This window comes from Rhyacophila brunnea, unplaced genomic scaffold, assembly GCF_057557595.1.
Source record: "Rhyacophila brunnea isolate RB1 unplaced genomic scaffold, BYU_Rbru_1.0 scaffold_4, whole genome shotgun sequence".
Taxonomy (NCBI): domain Eukaryota; kingdom Metazoa; phylum Arthropoda; class Insecta; order Trichoptera; family Rhyacophilidae; genus Rhyacophila; species Rhyacophila brunnea.
The window spans coordinates 20,659,293-20,686,035 of NW_028233068.1; the positions used below are offsets into that span (position 1 = coordinate 20,659,293).

At 31.6% G+C, this 26,743-nt stretch overlaps 1 protein-coding gene across 1 annotated transcript; it reads right to left on the bottom strand.

The window, feature by feature from the left end:
- Positions 1-24,592, bottom strand: slou (homeodomain transcription factor slouch). Its single transcript, XM_085954470.1, has 3 exons — positions 23,034-24,592; positions 2,006-2,364; positions 1-567 (listed from the first exon to the last, which is right to left on the bottom strand). Exons 1-3 carry the CDS (start codon positions 24,034-24,036, stop codon positions 310-312), a joined length of 1,620 nt encoding a protein of 539 aa, XP_085810596.1. The 5' UTR covers positions 24,037-24,592; the 3' UTR covers positions 1-309.
- Positions 24,593-26,743: the final 2,151 nt, after the last annotated feature.

The following is a 26,743-nucleotide window of genomic DNA, read 5'->3' on the forward strand; positions in this document are numbered from 1 at the left end:
AGTAGATAGTTCATGTTTACATTTTATACGTTTTACATGTTTATGTTTTCATTTTTACATTGTAAATCGTAAAAGCACAATAACTTAAAAATAAATAAAGTTCGATTTATTTAAATCGACATATTGTGCGGCTTTGAAAACTCAATAATATGCGGATATATTTTTATACGGATTTAATATAATATATTGTTTACCAAAGTTATCATAATGCTATCAACATAATGACAAACTAGTTTAATTATTTTCAGGTCCACTAAGTCAATGGGTTCACTTTGCTGAATTGATCCTACCACATTCACTTAGCATAGATCACGCGGTATGCGAGTGTGACATCGCGTGGTGATGATGGCCAGCTGCTAGGTGATGGAAATACGGTCCGTATGGGGCTCCTGATCCTCCAAAGCCATAGTGTGCAGCGTGTGGAGCGTAGAGGAGGGCTCCTCCGTAGGGGGGCCCACCGGGGAATGGGCCCCCGGACGACGGTGGCGGGACTGTCGGACTGTTGACATCCATACCGGGGTTTTGCTTTTTCCATTTCGTGCGGCGATTTTGAAACCAGATTTTTACCTGAATGAGAAAATGTTTTTTAATATTCTACATTTTAACAGCTACCTTCTTTTATTCAGACTACGTTAGGGGAAAATCTATTTTAACATCTTACGATAGATACATCTACATACACTTATTGAAAACATAATATTATTAACAAATTATTTTAGATATCAATACATATAACATAGATATTCATGAAATTTAGAGGTTTGATCATTCTGATTATAATAAACCAATAAAGAATTTAACAAATCTTCTTAGGAGCTTAAAATCATAAGTTTTATTTATAATACATAATTCGCAAATCTAATCAGTTCGATTGTAGTGTAGATATTTAACATTAATTAATTAATTTAAGAAAACAAAACATTGTGAACATAAGAAATCTGTATTAAAGAAGTTCACAACATGAGATTTAAACTACAATAAATATTATCGCCACAAGAGAGAAAAGAATATATATATATATATATAATAATAATAATTTAAAAAGAAAGTAAAATTTTATACAGAAAAATTTAATTTCGAATACAAAATACATAGCACGTCACCAAAAATGTCTACGTCTGCATACGTGTTGACTAGTCTCGCACCCCTCGCTAATGGTGTCTTATAGGCTTGACACGAGGAAACGGTTCTGATCCAGAATAAATCATGGCTGTGACCAATAGGTAATTGACAGGCGCATGTATACCTATTCATATGCTTTAGGACACCAGGATTGGAAACCATCCCTTGCGATAACAGGCAAAAATGTTTCAAAAGCACAGTAATTTAGATAGTACCTATACCAGGGACGGATTAACCGAAACAATGAGTGCGCGCAGCAGTGGGGCCCCGCAGTGAGAAGTGCCCAAAATTCAAAAATAAAAAAAATACGCAAATCCTTTACAAAATTTGAAAAACATGAAAATGTTGGTCTTGCAATATTGTGGAGACGTTTATTTCAAAGAAAGTACCTAAATTTCTACAGCCAAAAATTTCCATTTAGCAATAGGTTATCATCTCTTAAATCAATTATTAAAAAAATATAGTATTTTAAAACTAGTTTTTCAGATAATCCTGAATTGTATTTAATATAGGTAGGTAGGTACATACTTAAATATTTTTTAATATTTTTAAAAAAGAAATGTTATTTTGGAGATACAATCAAATTAAAACCTTCTATAGAGTGCCTCATCCATGCTACATTAAATAGAAAAAAACTTATATTTCAGCTATTTCATCTCACTTATCGACGATTACAATAAAATTGAGAGCATTAGATCGATTTAGGAAATATGCACTTATGACACTAATTATTTTTAAATGAAGTCAAATTTTGTTTATAACATTAATATGTATTTTTCGGAGCTGGATAGGGCTCACTGATAGTTAAATCCGCCTCTGTAGTATACAATTCATCATATATAAACAATACCATATTATATTATCGTATATATTGTGAACATACCTGTGTCTCAGTAAGTGATAAACTCAGTGCCAGATTGAGTCTTTCGCACACCGAAAGATATCGAGTAGTTTTAAATTTATTCTCGAGAGACACCAACTGCTCATAGGTAAACGCGGTTCTGGCTCGTCGGGGTTTTGCCCCTCCGCCACCGCCGCTGCCACCCTGGCCCTTCCCACTCCCACTTCCTCCAGTGTTTGACCTTGAGCCATTGGCACCAGTTCTGCGACCCGATGAAGGAGACTTGGGGTCTCCGCAGTCGTCCAGGTCTGATTGGGTGAGAGCGTCGTCGTCGAGGTTGTCTTGGTCATCCCCGTCTGCATCGTCCATTTCGGCATCTGAATGCTGGGTGTGGTCTTTACCTGGGGAAAAAACGAAAAAAAATCTATCAATAAAACAGACCATAATAAACGTATAATCCAAAGTATGAGCAGGAATTTATTTTTTACCATGTTCGATCTTAAGAAGATAATATGAGCCTCCACAGAGTGGAGGTTTTGTAAACAATTTTTTTACGATAAATGGATGTTAGTGACTTTCTCAACCTATTACAGTATACACATACACTCTACAAACACACATTTAACAATAACATGTGATTTTTTTCCAGACCCGGGATTCTAACCCATACCCACGACATCGTCGGGGGTAAAGTATTTAGGATAGTGGATATTAAATCCTTCGTACTGTTTGATGCAACTATAAAGATCTGTTTCAAAATTAATTCTGTCGAAATATGTTATGGAAAGCCGGAACGAATTAATTTTAACGTTGATTTCCCTGAAATATGGAAAAACCAAAACCACGCGCTGACGCGCAAGCAACTCGAAGCGCATACCGCTTCACACGACAAAAATTCAAAATATCATCATCTACGTTTTCTCTAACTCTAGCGGTTGCATATTACTCTTCACATATTCTTTCCTCGTGTCTTCATTTCTATAGATTTAATTTTCAATCTAAAAAATCTCAATACTTTCCATCTAACTATTACAACACGTATACGTGGCGATTTTCTTTGACTTAGATGACGAAATCGATTCGCGAGAAAATTTAAAAGAGAGCCTCGAAATAGTCACATAATTATTAAAAATAGGTAGAAATTTCTCAAAAATTGAGTATAAAAATATTAGCCAAAGCATAACAAAATCCCTGTAACTAAAATCAAAAGGGCATATAATATAACTACTCAAATAGTAATAGTAATAAACTACACAAAAAAAGACTCATAGTACATTGTACAAGTACATTGGTAGTTGGAATTTATGGCGTTTAATGCAGTCCTTCGGGCCTCTTAAGTCCCAAAACCCGACACTGCATTTTATTATGTACATAAGTACTTACTAGTCTTAATTTTCGACTAAAAAATTGTACTTGAATAATATTATAGATATTACAATATATGTTTCTAAGCAAAATTATTCATTAATTTATTACATACGTGAATGTTTTTAAAATGAAAAATATGTTGTTACTAAAATTAATTTAGTAACACTTAAAAAAATAAACTGTATTATTAAGCCATAACATTTTTTGAATAATAAATTATTGTTCTTAGTCATAATTAATGTTTACAACGATTATTATAATGTCAGTATTTACCCGCAATGTGCTTGTCAGCTTGAATTGTAGATGATAATATAAAACCTCAAATAGAGATGTCATAATAAGTAAATCAACACTTTCCTTTGGATGTCGTATACTTAATATTTTTCCACATTTGGCGTGTAAAGCAGTCATTAGCTTTGTAATATTAAATTAATTAAAATCATATTTTTAATATCTAGCTAAGTACCTACCGTTTAATATTCTAGAAATAATGGTCATTGGGGTAATAATAATAAACAATCATACAAATAGCACTCGAAATGGAAAATTTTACGAACCGGAGCGCTCAATAATTTTACGAAAATATTGACATTGTTATCTAATTGTATATGTATTTTATAGAAATAAGTGTGTGAGAGTGTCTATTATATGACAAATCTCTCAGACGGTCAAATTAATATTTCCAAGAGATGAAGCGATAATTTTAAGGATTTTATGAACCAGAATGGCGCTCCAGTGTATTCCGCTCTATTTAGAGCCCTACAATTTAATATGCATCATATAACGTAAAATGATATACATAAAATTAAAGGTACTTACACGTATAGATAAAACAACATTTTTTTATAGCCACTATTCTATATTCCATTTGAGGCATCTTCGTGCACTATGCGCAGTCATCAATGGCAAATACAGATTGATAGTGAAAAACTTAACTAACCCAATTTTAATTCATTTTATTTTATCTTTCTATTTATATTATCAGCTTGTAAAACTGCGGCTTTGGCAAACACACATCATAACTCAAGTGTGAAGCTTTCTACAAATTAAGTCGCAATGCGAAATGACTTGAATATAAATAATGTTTTTTTACAGGTTGATTGTAATATATTTATACAACATGTTCACGTCATAAGAAGGTTTTTTTCAACAAGTATGGAATATATTATTTTTTGGGAAAGAGATGCTTGATTACTTATAATATTTATCTACCTAAATCATAAAATATAAAGAAAATATTGTGAAATAGTCACTAAAGTCGAATTAATTTATAAAGTGTCTATGGAAATAATTATCACTGCATTGATTTATTATCAGAGATTTTATTATAGGAAAACCGTTCAGTGGAATTGATCTCATTTCAGACGGTAAAGTGTTTGTGACGCAAAGCGGAAAGGTCATTTCCCCCCAGTGCCCCCCTTTTGGAGACTTTTAAGCGATCCAAACTTTTCACTCAGCCTTTCCCCCCCTTTTTAGATTGGGGAGGCTGAGCTTGCTGTAACTGAATCAGACAGATATTTTCAATTTGAATAAACTGAATTGGGATAAGGCGATTATTTAATCGGGTTCGTATTATGAGTGCGACAAATATTATTGTGCATGCCATTAATAAAACTAATTTATCGCTTTAAAACTGATAATTCATTTAAGATTTCAAACATATTTTATGCATTCATTCATACATGGGTTATCTCCATAGTATGTGGTAATTTACTCATCCTTTTTTACTTTTTAGACTCATTACAGGTGCTACCCTCGGAAAATGAAATTAAAATACATAACATTAATAACCATAAATTCAAGACTTTCACAATACGACATGAAATAAATAATGAAAATGTAAAAGTATTCAATTATAACAAAAAGCCGCATAATCAGAAGAGGAAATAAAATATATATTTTATTGTGTTAATTGTTAATTCATGGTGGAAATGCACTGTATTATAATTTTCAACAATGTTAAAATGTCCCTCTGAGGCGGATGGAACTGGTTTAGATTTATTCATTACAAGTGGAATAAGTACCTACTATAAAAAATTTGCATTTTTTATTAAATTAAAATAATAAATGAAATATACATATTATAGATAAGATGGTACTACACCAAATGAACTAAGTACCTAGACCGTGATTTAAGAACATATAAAGTAACATCTACTTAAACTCACCTTCATGCAAGTAGAAAATGTGGGACTTGGTTCAATATAGTTATTGCTCTCCCAATTGGCATTGGTAATGGTAGGTTAGTTCTTGATCTTGGGAGAACGAACAACCGATTCTCCCGATATCTGCGATATTTTTCAGTTGACACGGCAGAGTTCATGTAATTTCAATATCGTAGGTTTTTTGGCTAAGCATACTCAAGAGAAACTCTGAAATATGATGCCATGGATAGTATCCAAACAGCTTATTAAATTTTTGAACCTTCTCTACCATAAAGCCTCAAACATTATGCTAAATTTCAAGCTTGTGTTGAACTAAATAATATTATAATATATTTTTTTTTGTATCTACTGCACATCCAAAAAAACTCAAGAAACACGCTAGAAAAAGGTCAACATTGGCCCAAAATGGTAAAGTAAATTGTTAGATTGATGCACACGAATAATACAGTACAGGTGATCGATGTAAACACTCGTGTCGATTTCATTAATGAATGCTACATGAACTATTTACATGCATTACTGATATGCATGACGTGGAATAAGCTTGTGGTTGACCTATGGGTGCAATGTGACAGAGTAAAGTAGGTAAATAATTTACGATGTTTTTAATATAAATTATGTAAAGCTATCTGATAGTTATTAACGAAACTGGTTTCAATTAGGATTTTAGAATATAATTCCAGTTAGCATTGCAATGCACATTGTGATTAGATTGAAATTTATACTCATAGCACAACAGTATTGGACTACGACACCGGATTTGTTTTGTATTGGATATTTTTAGGCAGTAAAATAATAACGAAACGACTCTATACTCTGGTCTGGACGACAGATTAATCTGTGTTGCGGAAGGTAATGAAAAATTGCTAAAATAATATTTCATACAATAATCGTCACTTACCTACTGCTCACAAAAAAGTGACTGGTGAAAAAAAGATATATTTTTTCTATGTACGCATTTAAAATACCTATTTGTAATAAAAAATTGTCATAAAATTTTAACTTTAAATAATCAGGCTAAAAGTTAAATGAGGTTTTATTAAAACTTTATTTAAATTTTGAGCCACAATTACCATTTTTTATACGATATTTTCAATTTCTGTTTTATGTCGTGTAATTAATTATCATACCAACAATATGTTTGATGATTTGTCTTCAATCAAAATTACGTGTATTTTAATTTGGGACAGCCATAAAATAGGACCACCTAGTTTTGGATCCAAAGTTTGTGATTGGCCTGTGTAGGTACTAGAGATGGAATTATCCCAACCCAATAGGTTGCTCTGAATCAAATGATAGGTATGTAAGAACTCGATATTATAAACGATTATTCATATTAATGGGGTACCTATTGCGTTACCTACCAAATATAGTATCACGGTTCCCCCCAATGATAATGTCAAATTCAGTTATTTTTTAATTTATTGTAAGTATGTATTTTAGATAATTCTTCTAAAAATTTCTCTCTGCTATGCTCTGTATTATAATATCTAAAAGTTATGCACCTGCATCTTGGATGTATCATTTTTTGAATCGTATCTAAAAATGAAAACATAAAAATACAAATCTATTTATTTCTATTCTCGTAGTTTATTTATTCTAAACTCAGCAAGAAAATTCTACGAAGTCTTAAAAAATAAAATATCATTAAATAATAGCCGGTATTATAATCAAAATCTATGGGCATGAAATTAAGCTCTCAAGTTTCACCCCTTTTATCGACAGTATGTAAACTTGGAACTGTTGCACCCCGGGAGCTTTCTGTAACAGGGTGTTAAGAATGAGCTTAATATCCGTAAGGCTTCTTGCTTACTAATTGTCGTTGTTAAAAGTTCCGCTGCTTACAGCGAGACAAGAATAATTATTGTAATTAGTTTCACAAGTCAAATTGCTTTATCTGAAAATCTGTGAGCGTTTATGAAATTCAGTATTTTTGATAGGATATACAAATTTAATGTTTGAGAGACAATTTTTAATAAAATATAACAAAAGTATGACGGTGTTTTGAGCTATTTAATTAGAGATAAAATGGATAGTAATATCATACGGGAATATAAAAAACTTCCCCTTTTTCGGCGTTACATCTTAGCATAATATGGCCTTTTCTCCATGGGTACATAGTTAGGGTCTTGCTGTTTTATCGTCTGGAATAGTTTCGCTATAGTTCGTTCATCACAGTCAGAAAATCTAACAATTATTATTTGCTGTTTAAAACTCGTGCTTTTTCTTCTGTAAGCCCCATTTTCAGCGTGGATCCAAAGATTGCACATAATATTAGACTTACAAGTTGAAAACGTGGCTCTATAATTGTTAATTATTGTTACAACATTTATAATTCCATAATATGGTCACAACTCGCAATAATCGGGGTTATTTTTTAGTCAGAAAAAGGTGACATATAGATCTAGTTTTTTTTTATCCTAATAGGATCATATTATGGTCCTCCACAGAGTAGAGGTTTGTATTAACAGAATTTATTTTTCTACGAGAAATGGATGTCAGCCACTTGCTCAACCTATTAGGTCCATATCCTGACAGAAACAAATTGAAAAACAACATGTGTACTTGCCAGACCCAGGATTCGAACCTGGGACCCACGGCGTTATAGTCCAACGCTTAACACGCGGCCACCGTGGGTGTATCTAGTATTGAGCTATAACAATGAAATGTTTAAAACGGTAGCATGGCACTCGTAGCATGGTGCAGAGAAATGACAGATTTACAATTACGGCCATATTGTAGTAAATATTTGATATTTTATAAATTGATATAAATTTTTATAATTAAGTATTGATCAACTTAAAGAAAAAAATACAGAACACTGAACCTAATTTTAATGTCAAGTAATATTTTTCAGTTATCCAGTTTTATCTGCTATACGCGGTCAATAATTCGATTAAATATGAGTGTGTTTGGATTTTTTATTATATTTACCGTTCTATTGAGTGAGGGATGCAGATATTTTACCCCATGTAGATTTGTTTGAATGAAAGCCTCTTCCGCGTGTTAATTCCAATAGCAGCTATGGCAACCACAACCCTCCCCTTATAAGCAGGAGTGCATAACATTCTCACCTTGTTTTATCTTGATTTGATTTATCAATAAAAAATGTATAATAATAGTCTCAGAAAGAAGCAAATTTTAAAAAAATCCCCGAAGACACATTCATCTTAATTCAAGCCTAAGCCGATATTATAAATTATTCATGATATAATAAATTATCACAAAAAACTTTTTAAAATGTTTTGATATAAGTTTATGTGTTATTATTCCACTTAAAATAAATATAGATCCAATAACGGTTTTGTTCTGATGTACATTATCAATTGGCCAAACCGTCAAGATGGCACAGGTCCTAGATTTATATTTTAATATTTAGTGGAATAAAGTATACATAAACTTATATCTAACCTATTAATATTATCAACCAAAGGTACTTAATGGAATTTGAATTTAAATACTGTAATGGAGTTTTTACCTACTTTATTGTATTGATTTATTATATAAGCTAGAGTTAAGAGTGCTCGTTTTCAGTGTGTGTTTACCTTTGGTGAGTGTGCACGGCACTAGAAAATGCCAAAAGGCGAAATCCGGGTCTCAAAAAACGACTCAAACGGAGTAGTACAAAACTTAAATTCATTAGAATTTATATCTAAACGTTTTTTGTTATTTTTAGTATTAACGGTAAAATAATTAATACGACGATAGTGGTATTTACAGTGGCCTTGGAATCCGCATGGGTATGGCGGGGTTTGCTTTCAGCCAACTTATAGTCGCATGGAGGTCAAGGCTGTGAGGACCAATTGTTCAACGCGTGCTCCTGTATGGTTGTGAGACATGGCATAGTACTATGCTTCAAAAGTCTGGGCTTTTGAGCTTTGAGAATCGATGTCTTCGCCAAATCTTAGGGGTACATTGGTACGACCGCGTTATAAACACTCGAGTTTCCTCGAGCCCTCGGTGATTGAGGTAATCACGAAGAGATGCTTCACGTGGCTGAATCATGTGTTCCGGATCCCTTCAGAGAGTGCGACACTGCGAACCCTTGTGGCATAACCGCAAGGGTTCCGCCGTCGTGGCAGGCCCACCCTCACCCTGCAGCGGTGCTACAAAAGTTATCTACGCACTGCATGTCTGGCATGGCGGGAGGCAGAAGTAGAAATCAAGATCAAATATTTTTCATTCGTAACTAGTAATATATTACTTACGTTGACTAATAGATTTCACACAAATTTAGTTGTGTCGTAGGTACTTACTTGCTCAGGCTAATAATATTGTTCAAAAATTAAATTATATTTTCTTTATTCAAGATTTAAAATTCCAAACATTCCTCTTTGAGTGAACATAATTTACAGCATAAAGCAACATAATTAAATGTACTGTTACAGAAAATGTTATATAGAATGTCATAAGTTTACTGTCGAACAAGATCTTCTTGACAACGTGTTAAAACTGTGAACTAATAAGCCCCTCTTGTTTTTAACCGCACTTCGACTGCAACGACTTCTGGTTATCGACGAGTTGTCCACGTGTTAAAACTGTGAACTAACAAGCCCCTCATATTTAGTTAATCGCACTTTGACTCCAGCGACTGCCGGTTATCGCCTAGGTCTTCTTGTCGGACAGTATTAACATGTTGAGTAAATACTTATGAAAGGTCGAGATAATAAATAAACAAACTTTTCTTATATCTAGGTTATATAATGCACAATTATCATCAGATATAAATGGCACTCCAATTTACTTAGATAGTTTTCACGTAGGTACAACACACAAACCCGCCAAAGGAGGTCGGTCATAAATCATGTGTAAATAATGTATCATGTGTAATCTTATAATTTTGGATTTTTTTTACATATAATTAATTAAAGATATACTCACCTAGTTAAAGTAATAGTCATAATTGCTATTAGAATGAAATGTAGGATTATTTTTTGATTTAATTTGTATTTTGTCGTATATTATAATATGATAGGTTGTCGACCCACGTAAGCATAGGGGAACTTATAGGTATTATAGGTAGATTGTTATGTAGGTAGATATGTGGCGGCAGGTATTCTGTTACGATAAACAGGTATTGCAGTCACATTATCAGCCTATACTGACAAACTGGTGAAATCTAAAATCACCCTCGCGAATTTTGGGGGAACATCCGAATATTATTATTTGTCATCATTCTACATAGGTACTGGGACGAGCACCGATGTGATTTGATATCTACACATAATATAAGTATACACGACTGTAAGTATACATTTTTTAAATTAAGTTGAGTATTGTACTAATTGTTTGAAGTTATATGTTTAAATAATATGTATCATCATAATAATCACCAGCCTGAAGTAAACCTTTGTTGGATGGAAGCCTCTCAAAGCTGAATCAAAGCCTCTTATTTCGGTGCGTTTTTAATACAAATAATAACGCACATTCACAAACCTTAATCATTTCGACGATTTAATAGGATTTCGATCATTTTGTTACTTCCTGAGTACTAAACAGATTGTTTTCTGTTGTTCTTATCCAATTATTTCGTTTTTTATCTTAAGGTACGCTTATGCCTAACATTTGCCTTTCCACACCACGTTATGCTAGAGCTAGGCTAACATTATAAACCTCCATTTTACTAATGTTCATGAATTGCTGATATATGTGATTTATGTACAACGGGAGGTCACATTTTAAGATACTATTAATAAGCACTCAAGTCTGCTTTGATTAGCGAACAATTCCATCAAACATATGTATACCCATATATAGACACTTGCTGTTCCAGATAGACATAGTTAATTAATGTTCAAACTAAGTGAATTATAATGCAATGATCTTTTTTCGTATATTATGTAAACAATAATATATTAGAAAAAGAAATATCAGTTTATTTGAATTACCTATATATTTTAAAAGAAGAGTAGTTAAAAACAACAAAAATACGATGATAAGAGAGAACAGTGAAATTATTAGATAGATACATAATATTCTAAATTCAATAAATAAATGGTCCATTTATGCCAATTGCCAGGAGACGACTATTTTTAGAAGAGAAAAGCTTTATTCCAATCATCACCTTTATCATTATTTTTTTCCAATTAAGTACCTACATGGTTATTCAAGTCTTAGAAAAATATTCTTGATGAAAATTATTCCATATGATTGTGCAAGGTAGGTAAATTATTGTACTTCCCAGAAGACTATGAATTTACGTAATATTTATGGCTAGGTGAACGGTAGGTTTATTGCAATAATATATTATATGAACCTCAAACTTATTTGTTTCCGGTATGTTTATAATAATATTAGTATAGACTCAGTTATCAATTTCTGGGAGACTATGGTCAAAAAGCACATATTATGTACCTACTGTCTCAAAGAATTATTGACTATAAATTAATGTTGTGATCTGGAATTTACTAGATAATCAAATAAATTGGGTTCGAATTTTATTCATCACAACTGTCAATCAATTAAATGTTTTAATAGTATTTACATATCTACGTAGATACATAAATGTTAAGTTAGATTCGGTACATGCACCGAATATTGAACAAATATATTTTTCGTAAATAAAACTGTCGAAAAACCTCTAAGGTAGACAAGATGCATGTCAAATTGTAGAAGAAATGATGACCTAAGTACATATACTATAAAGACAGTGTAAAAACTCTATTTTATAAATTTTGATTCTAGGTCCAAGATGTATTTTTATAGATATATTTACGATGTTATTTCAAAATTATGTACATTCAATGAAAAATTGTTTTATTCAATATTTTTGTATAGTACCTATCATAGTCTTGAATAATAAACAATTTAATTATTATAGTAAAATACATTGGTTGCCGTCTACATGAAGACTGGAGCCCAGATGATGAATATGATATCAATATCAGGATTGAGTTGGCAAAAATGAAACATCTCTTCTGCAACCAAGACATTGCTGTCGACGTAGGGCTATCAGATGCTAAATCACACCAGTACGGTCTACGGATTTGGACAATAAGAAAATTAGAGGTTTTCATAAAGTGGATGTAGAAAATATCATTGGATAACCGAATTACCAAAAAAGAGGTTTTCAGATGAGCCAATTAAACAAGAGAAATTATAGCTAATCTCGGCTATATTTTTCGTAATGAGAAGTATGCTAATATACTCTAACTCATAATGCAGAGAAAGGTGTGTAGAACAATCTCGGGAATTTTATGTGACTAGCTCAGAATAGAGAAATGGACTGCAAGTATGGATTTATATATAAAACGTAAATTTCGAATCATAATACATAACTGTTGTAATTAGGGATCTACTAAATGTCAACAAATATTCTTAACTATGTTATTATATTATTAATATCCGTAATTGAATCATGTAATCAGGTATTATGATTAAAACCCAAATTGCGTAATACAAATACCTAGATAGATTGACTGGTTGGTTTTGTCACGAGTTGTAGCTCTCATACTTCTTGCGATATATTTGTCCCAATCCATTTCCGATACGTATCAATTACATGAGCCGCAACTGCGAGGGTCGGGAGGCCTAATCAGGATGTCACAGAGACCAGATACACCCCCACTGGGACTCGAACCCACACCGGAAAGAAATTCGGGCTTAGCGATCGGTTGGGGAAAATGGCCCGGTGGTCCACAGAATTAATTTATTTTTCAGTTGAATATATGTAATTCTTGAATTTTGATTGAATATATTATATATAATGAGTTTATTACTAATAAATACATTTTATTTTAGTACCTAATAGTTCAAAAGCTCGCTAAAAATAGCGATATAATATAATATGTAAATTTACCTATGTGTCTATAGATTGTTTAACAATCTCATTCAAGTTCAAACGGTTTTTTGACGTGAGATAATTTATTCCATTATCATAATAAGTTCTCTGTTAAGTAATCAAGTAACTTCCAATATACTTAGAAACATTAGATTATTTATATGCTCCCAATAATTATCAAACCAAGTCAAAATATTATTATTTCTTTTCTATTCATATTCCATTAATTTCGAAAGTAGGAAACACTTTACGACTTATAAATACACTCTCTGAAAAATTTTACATATTTAGTGATAAATAATAATGATTTTAAGTTGTATAGATTGTTATTCTTTAGAAAAATCGATATTTTTTAAAATATCTGTTGAAACTATCATCAAAACTATGAATTATTCAAAATACTTTTAGTAGGTAGGTACATAATAAAAAACTTAATAAATAAATCTGTAATGATAAAAATAATCATACAATAATAAATTATGATAAGATTTGATCTTTCAGAAAATTTTATACTTAATGTTTTTTTTAATTTGTAGATACCTAAGTTTATCTATTTTGTTAGAATAAATAATTTACCCTCATTAACCTAACGACTATGCATCAAGCTTATAATGTACGGGCTCGAATCCCGGTTCTGGCAAAAAATCACTTGCCATTTTTCAAGCTGTGTTTGGACCCAGAGTATGGACCTAACATGTTGAGCAAGACTAACATCCATTTCTTGTAAAAACAAAACTCTGGTAAGTACATAGGATTGTAGGTACAACTAATTAAAAAAGAAGTTTTCTTCTTGTTCGATAAAAAAATTCCTTGATGATGATGAAGTCAATTCAACAATATTTATCTTATTTTGATTGCATTGTAAAGTAGATAGTCACGTTATGTTCAGGAAATGAATAAGAAATATAATTCATTCATCGAAATTATATTATAATCAATCATAATATGATATTATATAAACAGGTAAATAGGTGCCTACTACAAGTCAACATTATCGTTCATTTTCCATTGATGTATTAATTGATAAAATGTCGCTAATATGTATCTACTATATTCTTTGTGTTATGAATAACTGTAGAAATAAACGTGCCGATAGACTTCATAATATAATTTTTAATTAAGATATAAGAATGCTTCGGTACTTAGTAATAAAATTCTAAATATTTTCACGATGTCAATTTAATCAAGCCTATATTATTTTCATTCGACACTTGTACCTACTGGACGATTGATATACGTTGATATACTATCTTTGAGTATCACAATAGTAACACAAATTAATATTATCTGATTTTTTCATATCTACCTACTTTGGATGATTTTTTGTATAGCTACGATTTATTATTTTCTGACATAGACCTAGGCATACACATATATATATTATATAAATAAATGATCAATATAATAGTCAAATTTATAGAGGGATACAATTTATTTCATAAATTACAAACAATATATTTTTTTTACGAATAATAACAAATAGTTTTTTGATGATTTTAAATGAAAAATGTTTTTTTTTTCATTTATCATACTTATTTATTATAAAACGTTGGCTTTATCATAACAGATATTTTTAATTGATTGTTAGTCTTTTGTCAAACTTATTGGGTTCTTGATCTGGGTCAAACACATATTTAAAAAAAAAAAAAACAATAACTTGTATATTTTGTAAGATGTTGGATTAAAGCCCGCACCAACAGCACTATGCAACCATAGGGCTAATATTGGCATAAGATCAAAGTAGATAGGTATATGATAAAAAATGATGTTGTCTTTTGAAGACAGTGTTTAAGTAATACCTACATAATATTACATCACTAAAAATTTATTGAAGTGTTTTGACAGTATTTATTATAAAATTGTTTTGCCGTTCTGGTGCCCGGGCCATAAAAACCTAATAAATGTGTATAAAAATAGATAAAAAGTAGTCTTCACTCATTTCCTGAGCTACGGACGGTCATCTGATCACCCTTGATCCGATCCAATCCACCCCTGGTCGAAAAAAACGGAGGGGGTAAACAATTCCAGGGGCGGATCACGAAAGAGAGGAGGTAGGAGGGGCATTTTGCGGCGTTGTGAGGACGAATTAATTGAAAATACGAAAGCAGGAGGATCAGGGACTATAATAGTAGGTTAAGGGGGGTAGGGGTGAGTAACAGACGGTCATCGAACTTTATAAGCACATTGTTTATTAAAAGTATTGTATTATTTTAATGGTTAAAATATTCAGGGATCTTCTGATTGTGTAACGGCTAAAATTCAATGATTTTTCTGTAGAATAGATATTATAATAGCGAGATCAACAAACATTATATTTTTCATAAAAGACTTTTTAGTCGAAACTTTTACTGCAACCTGCTATTATGATATGTCGTCTTTTCATCTTTGAGTGATGGCAAATTCATCAAGCTCTACTTTAATAAATATTAAAAAATGAATCATGCAATTATGCGTACTTATTGAAATGGGTTCTTGCATAAACAAAATAACAGTTTGAAAGGCTTTTATATCCTCACTGTGGTTGTATTAGTTGATAGATGATATTAGTGCCTACTCATCTTTGAAGACGTGAGTGCATGTTTGAATCCTGCGTCTGCGAAAATTTACATGCTGTTTGTGCATTGTCTGTTTGATCGAGAGCAAGTAACAAGAAAAACCCAGTGGGATGCACCGTAAAAAAACTCTATAAATACAATGTTAAGTTATGTAGAATAAGGTTCATTATGGACTAATTAAACTAATGTAACCTTTTTACCTAAAATCATTACAGTTGAAAAAATACATAAGAGTCTGCGCTAGTCTTCTTACAGGTATATAGGTATCGACTGTTATAACAATACACAAATTGAAGATTTTCTTTCGTACCTACATTCATGTCCAACTGTAATTCTGAAATGTTCTAATTAATAGATTTGGGTTTTACCATTTACTGTGACTAACTATATATTTTAACTGTGTGATTCTAAATATTATGGAGCTAAGTAAATTATTTTACCTCAATTTGACTTAAACGAAATTCGTCAATCATAATATATTAGTAAATAGTGTTGAAGATCGTCACATAAATAATATACTTACCTACATTTAGTTAGATATAATAGCTGAATTTTAAAATGATTTTGGAGTAAAGTTATACAACTTGTGTGTTTTTTAAAGTAGTGTTATTAATTATTAATAATTAAACAATAGTGAAATTGGGGGTACATATTTAAAAGTTTTCCCCTCCCTATCGATGAAAGTGTGAGAGGTTGCGGAGGTAGGGGAGAGCAGCAAGCTTGAAGCGAGTGGCTGTGTGGTGTTAGCGTCGGGAAAACGAGATTGCGGTAAAAAAAAAAGAAAATTTGGAAAATCCGACGCGACGGTCTATCTACGCCAGCTGCGTATATTGATGTTTTTATAAGCAACTGTGAATGATTAAGGATATAAAAAGGAAATTGGCAAATAATTAAAAAATGTTGACAATAAGTATCCTGTATTCAATAAATATATAGGGACATCGGTACTTAAATAGTTTTTAATTTAGCCAATGAAACTAATGAGAGAACGAGAGTAATAAGTATATTACTCTAAAATAGGTAATAAAAAAATATGTTCTGGTTTGTTCACGGTTTGTAATCAAAGTTTCTTTTGATGGTTTCAGTTTAGGAATAATGAAGGGTTCTCAGAATTCCAGGGGTTATTTTCAGTACTGCTTTTAACCTGACTTTGATATTAAACACCATTGTGTGTTATTAGCATTATATAATTTCATTATGATATTCTTCATTATTAATCATAATGTCTATCATATTCTGACATATTATAATGTATGTTAAGTATTAGGTATACCACCTTTAAAAACCCAGAAGACAAATACAGCTGAGAGTTTAAAACAAATAGTAGGTACCTACCTGCCTAATTTCCATAAAATGTTTACGGATAGTTAAAATTTCGTCAAGACTTTTAAATAAATTAAAAAAAAATATTTACTGTAAACTAGATTTATTCGAAATTCAAAAGTTTACATAGGTAACTAATAATTACATAATTACAAGATAAAAGAACTTTTTATATACAACGTTTTAAAATTTTCTGATGAATCATTTAAACTTGACTTGACTTGACTTGACTAGCTTAAACGATCAAAAAAATTTGTACTTGATAGAAATAATACTGAAATGTCATTTTGACATTTTATATTGATTTCCATAGTAACGCACGTATATATTAATAATTTATTTGCTAGGACCCCAGATCCCTAGCAACCAATAATAGTGGATTGGATTACGGATTTCTTCCGAAATAACTTTTCATACAAAACAGAATTAACTGAAAATGAATTCAATTCTACTAAAAGATTGCTAAAAGTATTAAAAGAATGCATTGGTATCGTGTTATGATATATTCTAAAAGTTTCAAATGTCTAGCTAGTCTGGGAGTTAGTTAAAAATCGATTGCTAGATTTGTACTGGATAAACAACCACCGGACAAATAAGAATATGACCTAATAAAAACATTGTAAAAAATACACAAAATTCAAATTGATATTCTTAAACGTTAGGTATATGTAATAATGTTGTGATGTGAAACATAAAGTAATAAAAATATCGTGCTATGGTTTTGTAGTTATTATTAATAGGTACGTGATTATTAAATTTAAGAATTTATCAAGCTTTTCTCAAAATTGAATTAAACTTATATTAGTGATTAGGTTATTTTGCTCAAAAAAATCTTCAATTTCAACTGCCTATACTCTATACTAGGGCTTATATATAGGGACTAAAAAGAAAAAAAATGTGTGTAATAATGGAAGATTTTAATTAAATTACAAAAGCAATTTTTGTTTCGACTAAGCGCTATACTTTTTTCATTCCTATCCAGGTCATACATATTTTTTAGATTGCTTCCAAAGTTTCGCCCATCGGTGCAATTTCCTTAGACTTTTTCTCATTCAGGCACTATGCACATTCTTCAATAGCCAACGCACAATGACACAGATTAGGTGTAGTTAGTTTTCACTTACTATAGGTAGTACGTATCTAATTAGGATTTACATATTATTATATTTCCACGGTTAATACATTTAACAAGCCTATTAAAATGCCACAACTTATAAGCAATCTAACCAGGAATTTAATGGGACATGTTGACAAAAAGTAATAATAGTATATATAAGGCGTCTAATTCCAAAAACCGATAAGTCCACATTTGGTCAAAATCGAGAAAAAAATACGCACGTATTCTTTGTATAATTTTACATAATATGTATTAATCTATACATTTCAAAACGCGACAAAACCCTACGAAATAAAATATTTTATGTCTCGATTTATTACAAAAAGCGCCAAGTCCGTGTTTCATATTATTTAAAGCTTGGTTGATTTCGCGCGTGTTTAAGTCAGCCAATAAGGGAACGTTCAATGTTGGAAATGGCGTCTCCCATCCGGTAAACTCATGACAGTGCCACGGAAATATGTGCCTTATGCGGAATAAATTAAAAAGTGAGGTTCAAGTAGCGCTACGTCCAATTTTAAAAATAATCTCACGTTAAAACAAATAATTGAAGCTTGAAACATAAAAACGTTGTTTCCCGCAAATATCGAATTGTGGACTTGTCGCTTTTTGTAATTAGACGCCTCATATATAGTAAGTATATATAATAAATATATAGTAAGTATATAAGAAAATAATATGAAATACAAAATAAATAAATAATGTTTGATATATAACTAGATAACGTAAATCCTTTAGAATTTAAATTCATTAAAATTCTCGAAAAAGTCGATATACTAATTAGGAAGTTTTAATTTAAAAAAAAATTGTCTGTTTGAGACATTGATGGTTTGAGAAAGAATTAATTTTGTATAGGGGTAGAGTGTAGCCGATAGACCAATGCAGCAGTAGGGTCGTTGACGAGGGCCCTTTCATATTTTTAGATGCGGGATAGTAGGTAATTCATTGGTTTACAGGTGTCAATATCGTTAACTCATAATAATTGTAGAATCGTACAGACAACTTTTTTCATTCCATTTTAATTAGGTTGTTTAATAATGATATTAAATATAATGAGGTTTGCTATGTAAACGCCATTTGAATTGTCAATGTACGGTGCTGTACTTGTATGTTAAAAAATGCGTTTATTTTTAACGTATGTAACCACGAAGTGAAACTCACTTTATTGTTATGCAAAACGCCTGATGTATTTGACAAATATAAATGGTGAAATATAATATACAATTTATTACTTAATGCTTTATGTTTGACATAATGCATTTTGAATTGAAATCGTTTGAGTTTGACACTTAAATAAGCACCTTTAAGTAATAGAAACATTTCCGTAATACTGTTATCGCCTTTTCTCCACACAGTAGAAAAGAAACAGCGATTCTGCTCTTCAAAAAAGTAGGAATTTAAAAAGAAACGACTTAAGTAGTTAAAAAATTGTATGTATCAATATTTAAGTAAAATTAATTGATGATTATAACTGTACTTACACAAATGTTAAATTATAATATTAAATGAAGTAAAAACGATTTTTTAATGAAATATTCATAACTTTCACAAAAAATCAGCTTCAAAAATCACATCAACACACCGATCTGATTGGTAGGTACGTAGCCGTAATAAACTTTCCACGCTTCCTTAAACCGTGTTTCAGGCAGTGCACCCTCTACGGCAATAAAGCAACCCGACCGCTTTCTTTAAGACTACCTGATTTTCCACACCCCTGCACAAAGGGTCAAGCGGAAACCGGCCGACGGGGAATTTTGGGGGGAATAAAAGAAAGCCTTCTGGAAAAGGCGCGATTCGGAAGCCAGATTAGCGCTATCTGGAAACGGATCGGCGATCCGGATTGCTGTTTCGATCATAAACTAAAATGCCGGGGGCTTGATCGCCGTTACGCTACACCGATTTTCATTATTTTATGGCGCTATTTCGATTTAGCGTTTTTTTATTATTTTGAATATATTTATTTATACTTAGGTATATAGGTACTTATCTAGTATAAAATTGAGATAGCAGCTTATTACGAAGATTTTGGTTCGCGCCCACCTTTATGGATGGTTCATGGAAAATTTACTACGGAAGAAAAAGTTGTGTCTATTTCCTCTATTGTTACACGTTTGCTACAAGATTCGTGAACAGTTAAAAAGAAAAGTCAATGATGTAAATCATTTAATTTAATTTATAAAACTATTTCAGTGGCATTGATTCAGTATTATTTCCTTTCTTTTGCACATGTAGGTACCTATTTTATAACTCTACTAGTTCCGTATGTCAAACAAAATTGTTCTATGTTTAAAAATTTAATGATTTCTTGATAGTACGAGCTAATAATGTACCTACGTAGATACCTACGTACAATTAAATGAGTGTAAAATAAAACAACCATGATATGAATGAATCATGAATTTGTAATTTTTATTGAAAATTAACCATTTCGGACAAATGAACACAGACCACAAACTAAGGTATATTTTAATCCTACGATCTTTAGTCACGTCTTTGTTTACTTTATGCTTATGGTTGCTGCGTTATTCAGAAATGGGAAAATATATTCGTTTAACTCGTTCAATTGGTTGTTAATTTAAATCATTCAATATTTATTCTAACAGAGAAACTCCAATCCATACAATGAAAGGTTTATTTTGCTTAACAAAGTATTCAATACACAATTAGTGTTAAATACTATCTTTATCATTAGTAACTATTGATTATACATTTTCTTAAATAACGATGCTACAGTTTATTTTAAAAATCTTACGATTCAGTCGATACGCTCATTGGTTGATTATAACTGTAGGTATATTGTTATTGATTTACTATGGGTGATTAATTTATTACATTGGTAGGAATAATATTTAGTATGTACCCACCTACTTATTTGTTCAATTATTAAAATATCTACCCAATTATTACAAGTGATTAAAAAATAAATGTAATAAGTATACCTAATATATATTATGGTTAGGTACTAATTGTTATTTTTTTCTTTCGAATAAGGGAATAGCTTACCATATACTGTTCACATGTCTGTAATTAGGTACTAAGTACTTTCTCAGACTTGACAAAAGAAATGCGTATTAGGCACGTTTTAGAATTTAATTATTTCTCTGTAAGAAATATAATGTCACAAGAACTGCTCAATCTAGAATTTTATTCATTCCTTTTATCTTATTTTATCAATACTTTTCTGCTTAGAAAGTAATCTGATACTAAGAAAATATTGAATTATCCTACTCCCAATACATTACAACTTTTTATAACGATACATTGTTAAATATTGTTTTTCATTGAAAATGGTATCAATTTAATTTAATACTTATAAATTATAATAATATATACCTACCTGGCATCAAATATTTTTGGCATTTAAACAAGACAACAATTTAACATTTAAAAATAATCAACTGTAGAATTGTAGGTAATTTTAAGGTATCTACTTATACTTATATTTTTTTTATCTCATACTCATTATAATATTATACATGTTTACCTATATCCGACCATGTCCGATCCTAGTAAGATCATATTATATGGGCCTCCACAGAGCAGAGGTTTGTAATAACAGATTTTGTTTCTGCGAGAAAAGGATGTCAACCACTTGCTCAACCTATTAGGTAGGTCCATACTCTGAGTCATAACCAAATTGAATAACAATATGTGTACTTGCCAGACCCCGGATTCGAAACTGGGACCCACGACGTTATACTCCGACGCTTAAGCCGCGCGGCCAACGTGGGATGTAGGTACATATAGTTACATAACAACGATTAATAAGAGAGCTGAGTTTTGTCTACGGAGTGTGGGTGTACAACAGTACAAGTATGGATACGGTGACGTCCCGTGGGAGTAGGCAGGCCATGCGGTACATAGGAGCAACACATTTAAAGGAGGGTAGGTAAATGATGAAATGAATACAAAACTTTTGAGAGCAGTGTCAGTTTTCCATGTAACAGACGATTCGGTCCCTTTATTAGAAAATATCTATATATATCTATATATCTATATAATAACTTACTTTAAAATAAATAATCCAAGGATAAAAATCCTGAAAACATAGCTAAAAGTTCTTGTAATACATATTGTACGGTTTATCGCACATACATAATTTTGACAAGGGTGCCTTCAACACAAACCAACGCTTGGGTACCTAAAACTATCACTGATTTTAGAGCAGGTTTTGTGGAAAAGCTCTCATTATCAGTAGTACATACCCTAAATATGTCAATATAAAGATTTTTGTGGATGTTTAAGATAGCAAATAAATAATAAAATAGATAGATACCTTAGTAGGAACCTAATGAATTTAGAGACGATTTTAAGATAAAAATGAAAGAGGACTGAATTATTAGTCTGCTTAAGGATGTCATTATGCTTAGGGACGTCACTGTATAGATATGAGAAGTGAATGTAGTAGGTACTTAAATAAATAAACGTATTTTTCACAACAAAACTAAATCCTTTCATTTAAAATGCATACATCATTCCAATAGTCATTGAAAAATATATAATGGCAGACAGTGACAGAAATAAATATGTTTATTCCCACAGATAAAAAAACTGCATTATTTACGATACTTTGAGTCCAGAACTATCCCACTAAACCCAAATCGCCAAAACTGAACTTTATGAAATAATAAAATTGTATAAATTTGAATACCAGTTCATTCTCCATCAAGTAGGTATATACCTTAAAGTAAGTATAACATTGCGTAGTATGTAGATGCTTATTAGATGTAGAAAATAATGAAATAAAATAGTGATTATATTTTACCTGACTCACTTCCATCTCGTTCAAGAGAATCAAAATGCGGCCTCCAATACGCCTGCGGAAGTGCAGCAAGCCTCAAACCTGGACCCATCTCGCCAACTCTCCCAGTAAACTTGTTAGGATCTAGAATATTCTCAACAGAAAACGCCAATCTTCTGTGAGGGTTTAAACTCCCGACGGTCGGTATCCTGGGACTCCCCGCCTTCGGGCTGTGGGAATGTCTACTTAAATCACTGCAGATGCTATCAGGTCTTTGCCTCTCTCCTTCACTCGCTCCTATGCTCTCTTCTTTATCAATACTGCTTTGTTTGAATTTGTAATCTTGATTCTGACCCAATCCATAATGATCTTGTGGACTTCCGAATAAACTAATTCCAGCCATGTCGGATTTAGGTAAAAATAATCCGCCTTGTGGTGTAAAAGGATAATGTTTAGCTGAATTCATTTGTCGCCTCGTTAAATCCACCGGTGATAATACATCATCTGTCACTTCGTCCACGTTTAATTCTTCACTAACATCACTGCGTCTGTCGTAATCGTCGCCATTTTCTGAGTTATCAACTGTTGTATCCATTTTATTTTCCAAATCGCACCTGTCCCTCATTTTTTTCGTCCTCTGCAAATACAATTCTCTATTTGCAGAATTTAATTCTGATAATCTTCTTTGTCCAATTAAATTAATTTCAGTAGGTAATGTCACTTTTATAGTTGTTGGAATAATTGGCATTCTTTTTTCGTGTACAAATATTTTATCATGGCTGCCAGTTATTTCTGGCGATATTCTTCTGAATGCTTCATACTTTAATGTGTCTTCAGGAGATTCTAAGCGTTGGTCAAGTATTCTATTGTTGTTATCGTTGAGTTTTTCGGGATCGTTGGTCTCCGTATTGTGGAGATGAGAAGGATGGTCTCCGAGAAGCTTTGGTGAGCTCCTTGGAGACCGTTGCTGATGCTGCTGAGGCTCTTGTCTTGTCTCCACAAGTCTCTGCATCATTACCATTGTCATTATTTGTCACGTTGATTATGAGAAAGTATTATCTATATCGACTATAGTAAAGTTTGATGTCATTTTAAAAGAATCAGGATAACTTGTATATTTTAATGAACTTCATTTTTTATTCGTATGTAGGTACCTAAGTGATTATTGTTATTTATTTTTATTTGGTTGAAGTTGGACAGTTTAAGTGAGTGGATTCATAATTATTAGGTATATTTGTTAATAACTTCACTTGTTCACGGACATATATGTGGATGTTTTTGAAATTAATTAATTCTGTAATTATTTATATAAAGCAACGTACGTATATTTTAATGAATCGGTGGAAAAAAATATTCTTTTAAACGAACGACTTAAAATATATTTATTAAATTCAGTCAATTTAGAAAAAATACTAAAAGTCACTAATGTCATGTAGGTGAGCAAACATAATCAACTAATCATTTCACTTAGGTAGTATTAAATAAACCCACAACACGATTGCACTATTTAAGTCCGCAGGTTTAAAACCTTTCCAGTGGCAACACTAATTCAACATTCACCCCGCAAACATTCACGAACGTCTGACTGCGTTTAACTAAATTCCTCTTGTTAACCCTGTCCCGCCCCATGCAAAAACCCCAAAAGCAACTCCACAAACATAACCCCAGACGCAAAACATCAGAAAATCTCACCACAATAAATACGATAACAGATTTTAAATTACGTGTATTTACGGTTGAAATTCACGTGACACTCGCATGGCTTTTAGCATTATACTGACGTGAGCTTTAAGCTCCGTAGATAAATAAACCATGATTTCGGTAACATAACCCCCCTTCCTGCAAAAGTATGGCGTTATGCCTCTTCGAGAAAGACGCCTTGGTAGAAAGAGTGGGATATAAGAGCCGTAGTCACGTGATCGGGGTAATACAAAAGCTTAGCCTGCCATTGGCAGGCTTTCGCCGGAGGGCGTGGTTACGTAAAAGCTCTTCTAATGTAGTTTTAATGACTTGGGCGGGAACGTTTACGTGAGAGATCCGTTTTTAAGAGTGAGACGAGAAATATACTAAGACGGTAGCTGGTAGGTTGCATGGGTAATGAACCGATATACTTTAAACAATTTAGTTAAACGTATTAGAACATTTAATCGATCCGGGGGCGGGTAAAGGGTGGCGGGAGGCGAAAAGACAGGGGGTTTCGTTTTCAGTCTGTTGACGATCTTCGCGCAGATTTGTGGTGTATGGAAAATTACTTTCGTAATAATTAGGTACAATGATTAGTTCACTGGGAATGTTTTCAATGTCAGAATAATTAGTAAATATTAATTATATTATTATTCCGGTTTGCAGATTAATAAGTAGGTACAATAAGTATATTATTTAAAAGGTGTCCAATGTTTTGATAACAAATAAATAAGTAGAATTAACTAACTACTATCTACTATTATAATTAACGAAAGTACACTTCTTATAATATTATCTATACATAAACTGATAATATTAAGGTAGATACTTAATTCATATTCGATGGAGTTCCTATGTAACTATATTTGAAAATAAATAAAAGTTGTAGCTATCTATCTAGGCAAATTAAATTAGGTAGGTAGGTTAGTATCAAACCAACTTTATTCTTAGTAATTATAATTAAACATTGTCTGTAATAGTGTGACAACAATGATTATTTTGCACGATGTCCAGGTAATACGCATTTACTTAGGTATATACCTAGATATAAATAGATATCTATACCTTCGTGGGCTTAGGGCCCACATGCGTCACGTAGGTCAAAATGGAGAATTATGGTATTTTCAGAGCATAAGCCTGGACACTCCTTAAACGTTGTAGATAATCTATTTATATAATTTTGAAGCCTTATTATCTTTTATTTTTATTTTAAACATTTGATGACTGCATAAAGTATTTTTATTACATAAAATAGTATTCTTTTAAACCTCTCGATCTAATGTTTTAAAATATAGTCATATTTATCAGTACATCCATGTGCAGTGGTGTTGAGAATTTTTAGATTTATTAATTTGTAAACGCATTTATTTACGAAAACATAATAGTTTTGGTCTAATTTGGGCATTACGACAAAATTGTGCACACTTTTTCATTCATAGTTATTTCTTTCGTTGCATTAAAAATACATATTACACATATTGTTGGTTAACTTTTTTAATTCATTAAGCCCTGACGAAACCAAACTATAATAAATAGAAAATATTATTCTATTTATGAAATATGCAAAGTTATGTATGATTTAATTGCATAATTTTAGATATTTTATAGATAGACATGTATTTTTGGGCTATTATCTATTATGGCTTTGTTTCTCAGGGTTTAATTGAATTTTAACAACTAACCAACACTATCTGTAAATTGTAGTCTTATTTCAATGAAAACAAATATGTATGTCTGAAAAAGTTTAATGTGCACTGTTTATGGCGGATCTTAACAGCCTACCTCCACCCTTCGCCACTGAATTTTTGACCTACCTTACACAATGATCATATAATTCAAATAATATTAATCATGCTGTGGATGTATTCACTAATGATGTGCCTTTGAATCCCCCTAAATATATAAATATCAAAATCGTTTGGTAAGTAGGTAATTGAAACAAGAAAAATGTTTTAAAAGAAGTTAATTATGTATAAAACACAGAACAGATTTATAAATAGAATTCCGATAGGCTATATCCCAATACACTATATTTTGACGCAGGGTTTTGA

Coding starts and splice junctions, on each gene's coding strand:
- slou (XM_085954470.1), bottom strand. CDS start 24,036: ATGACAATGGTAATGATGCAGAGACTTGTGGAGACAAGACAAGAGCCT. Junction 2,365..23,033: donor ACGAGATGGAAGTGAGTCAG/GTAAAATATAAT, acceptor TTTTTTCCCCAG/GTAAAGACCACACCCAGCAT. Junction 568..2,005: donor TATCACTTACTGAGACACAG/GTATGTTCACAA, acceptor TTTCTCATTCAG/GTAAAAATCTGGTTTCAAAA.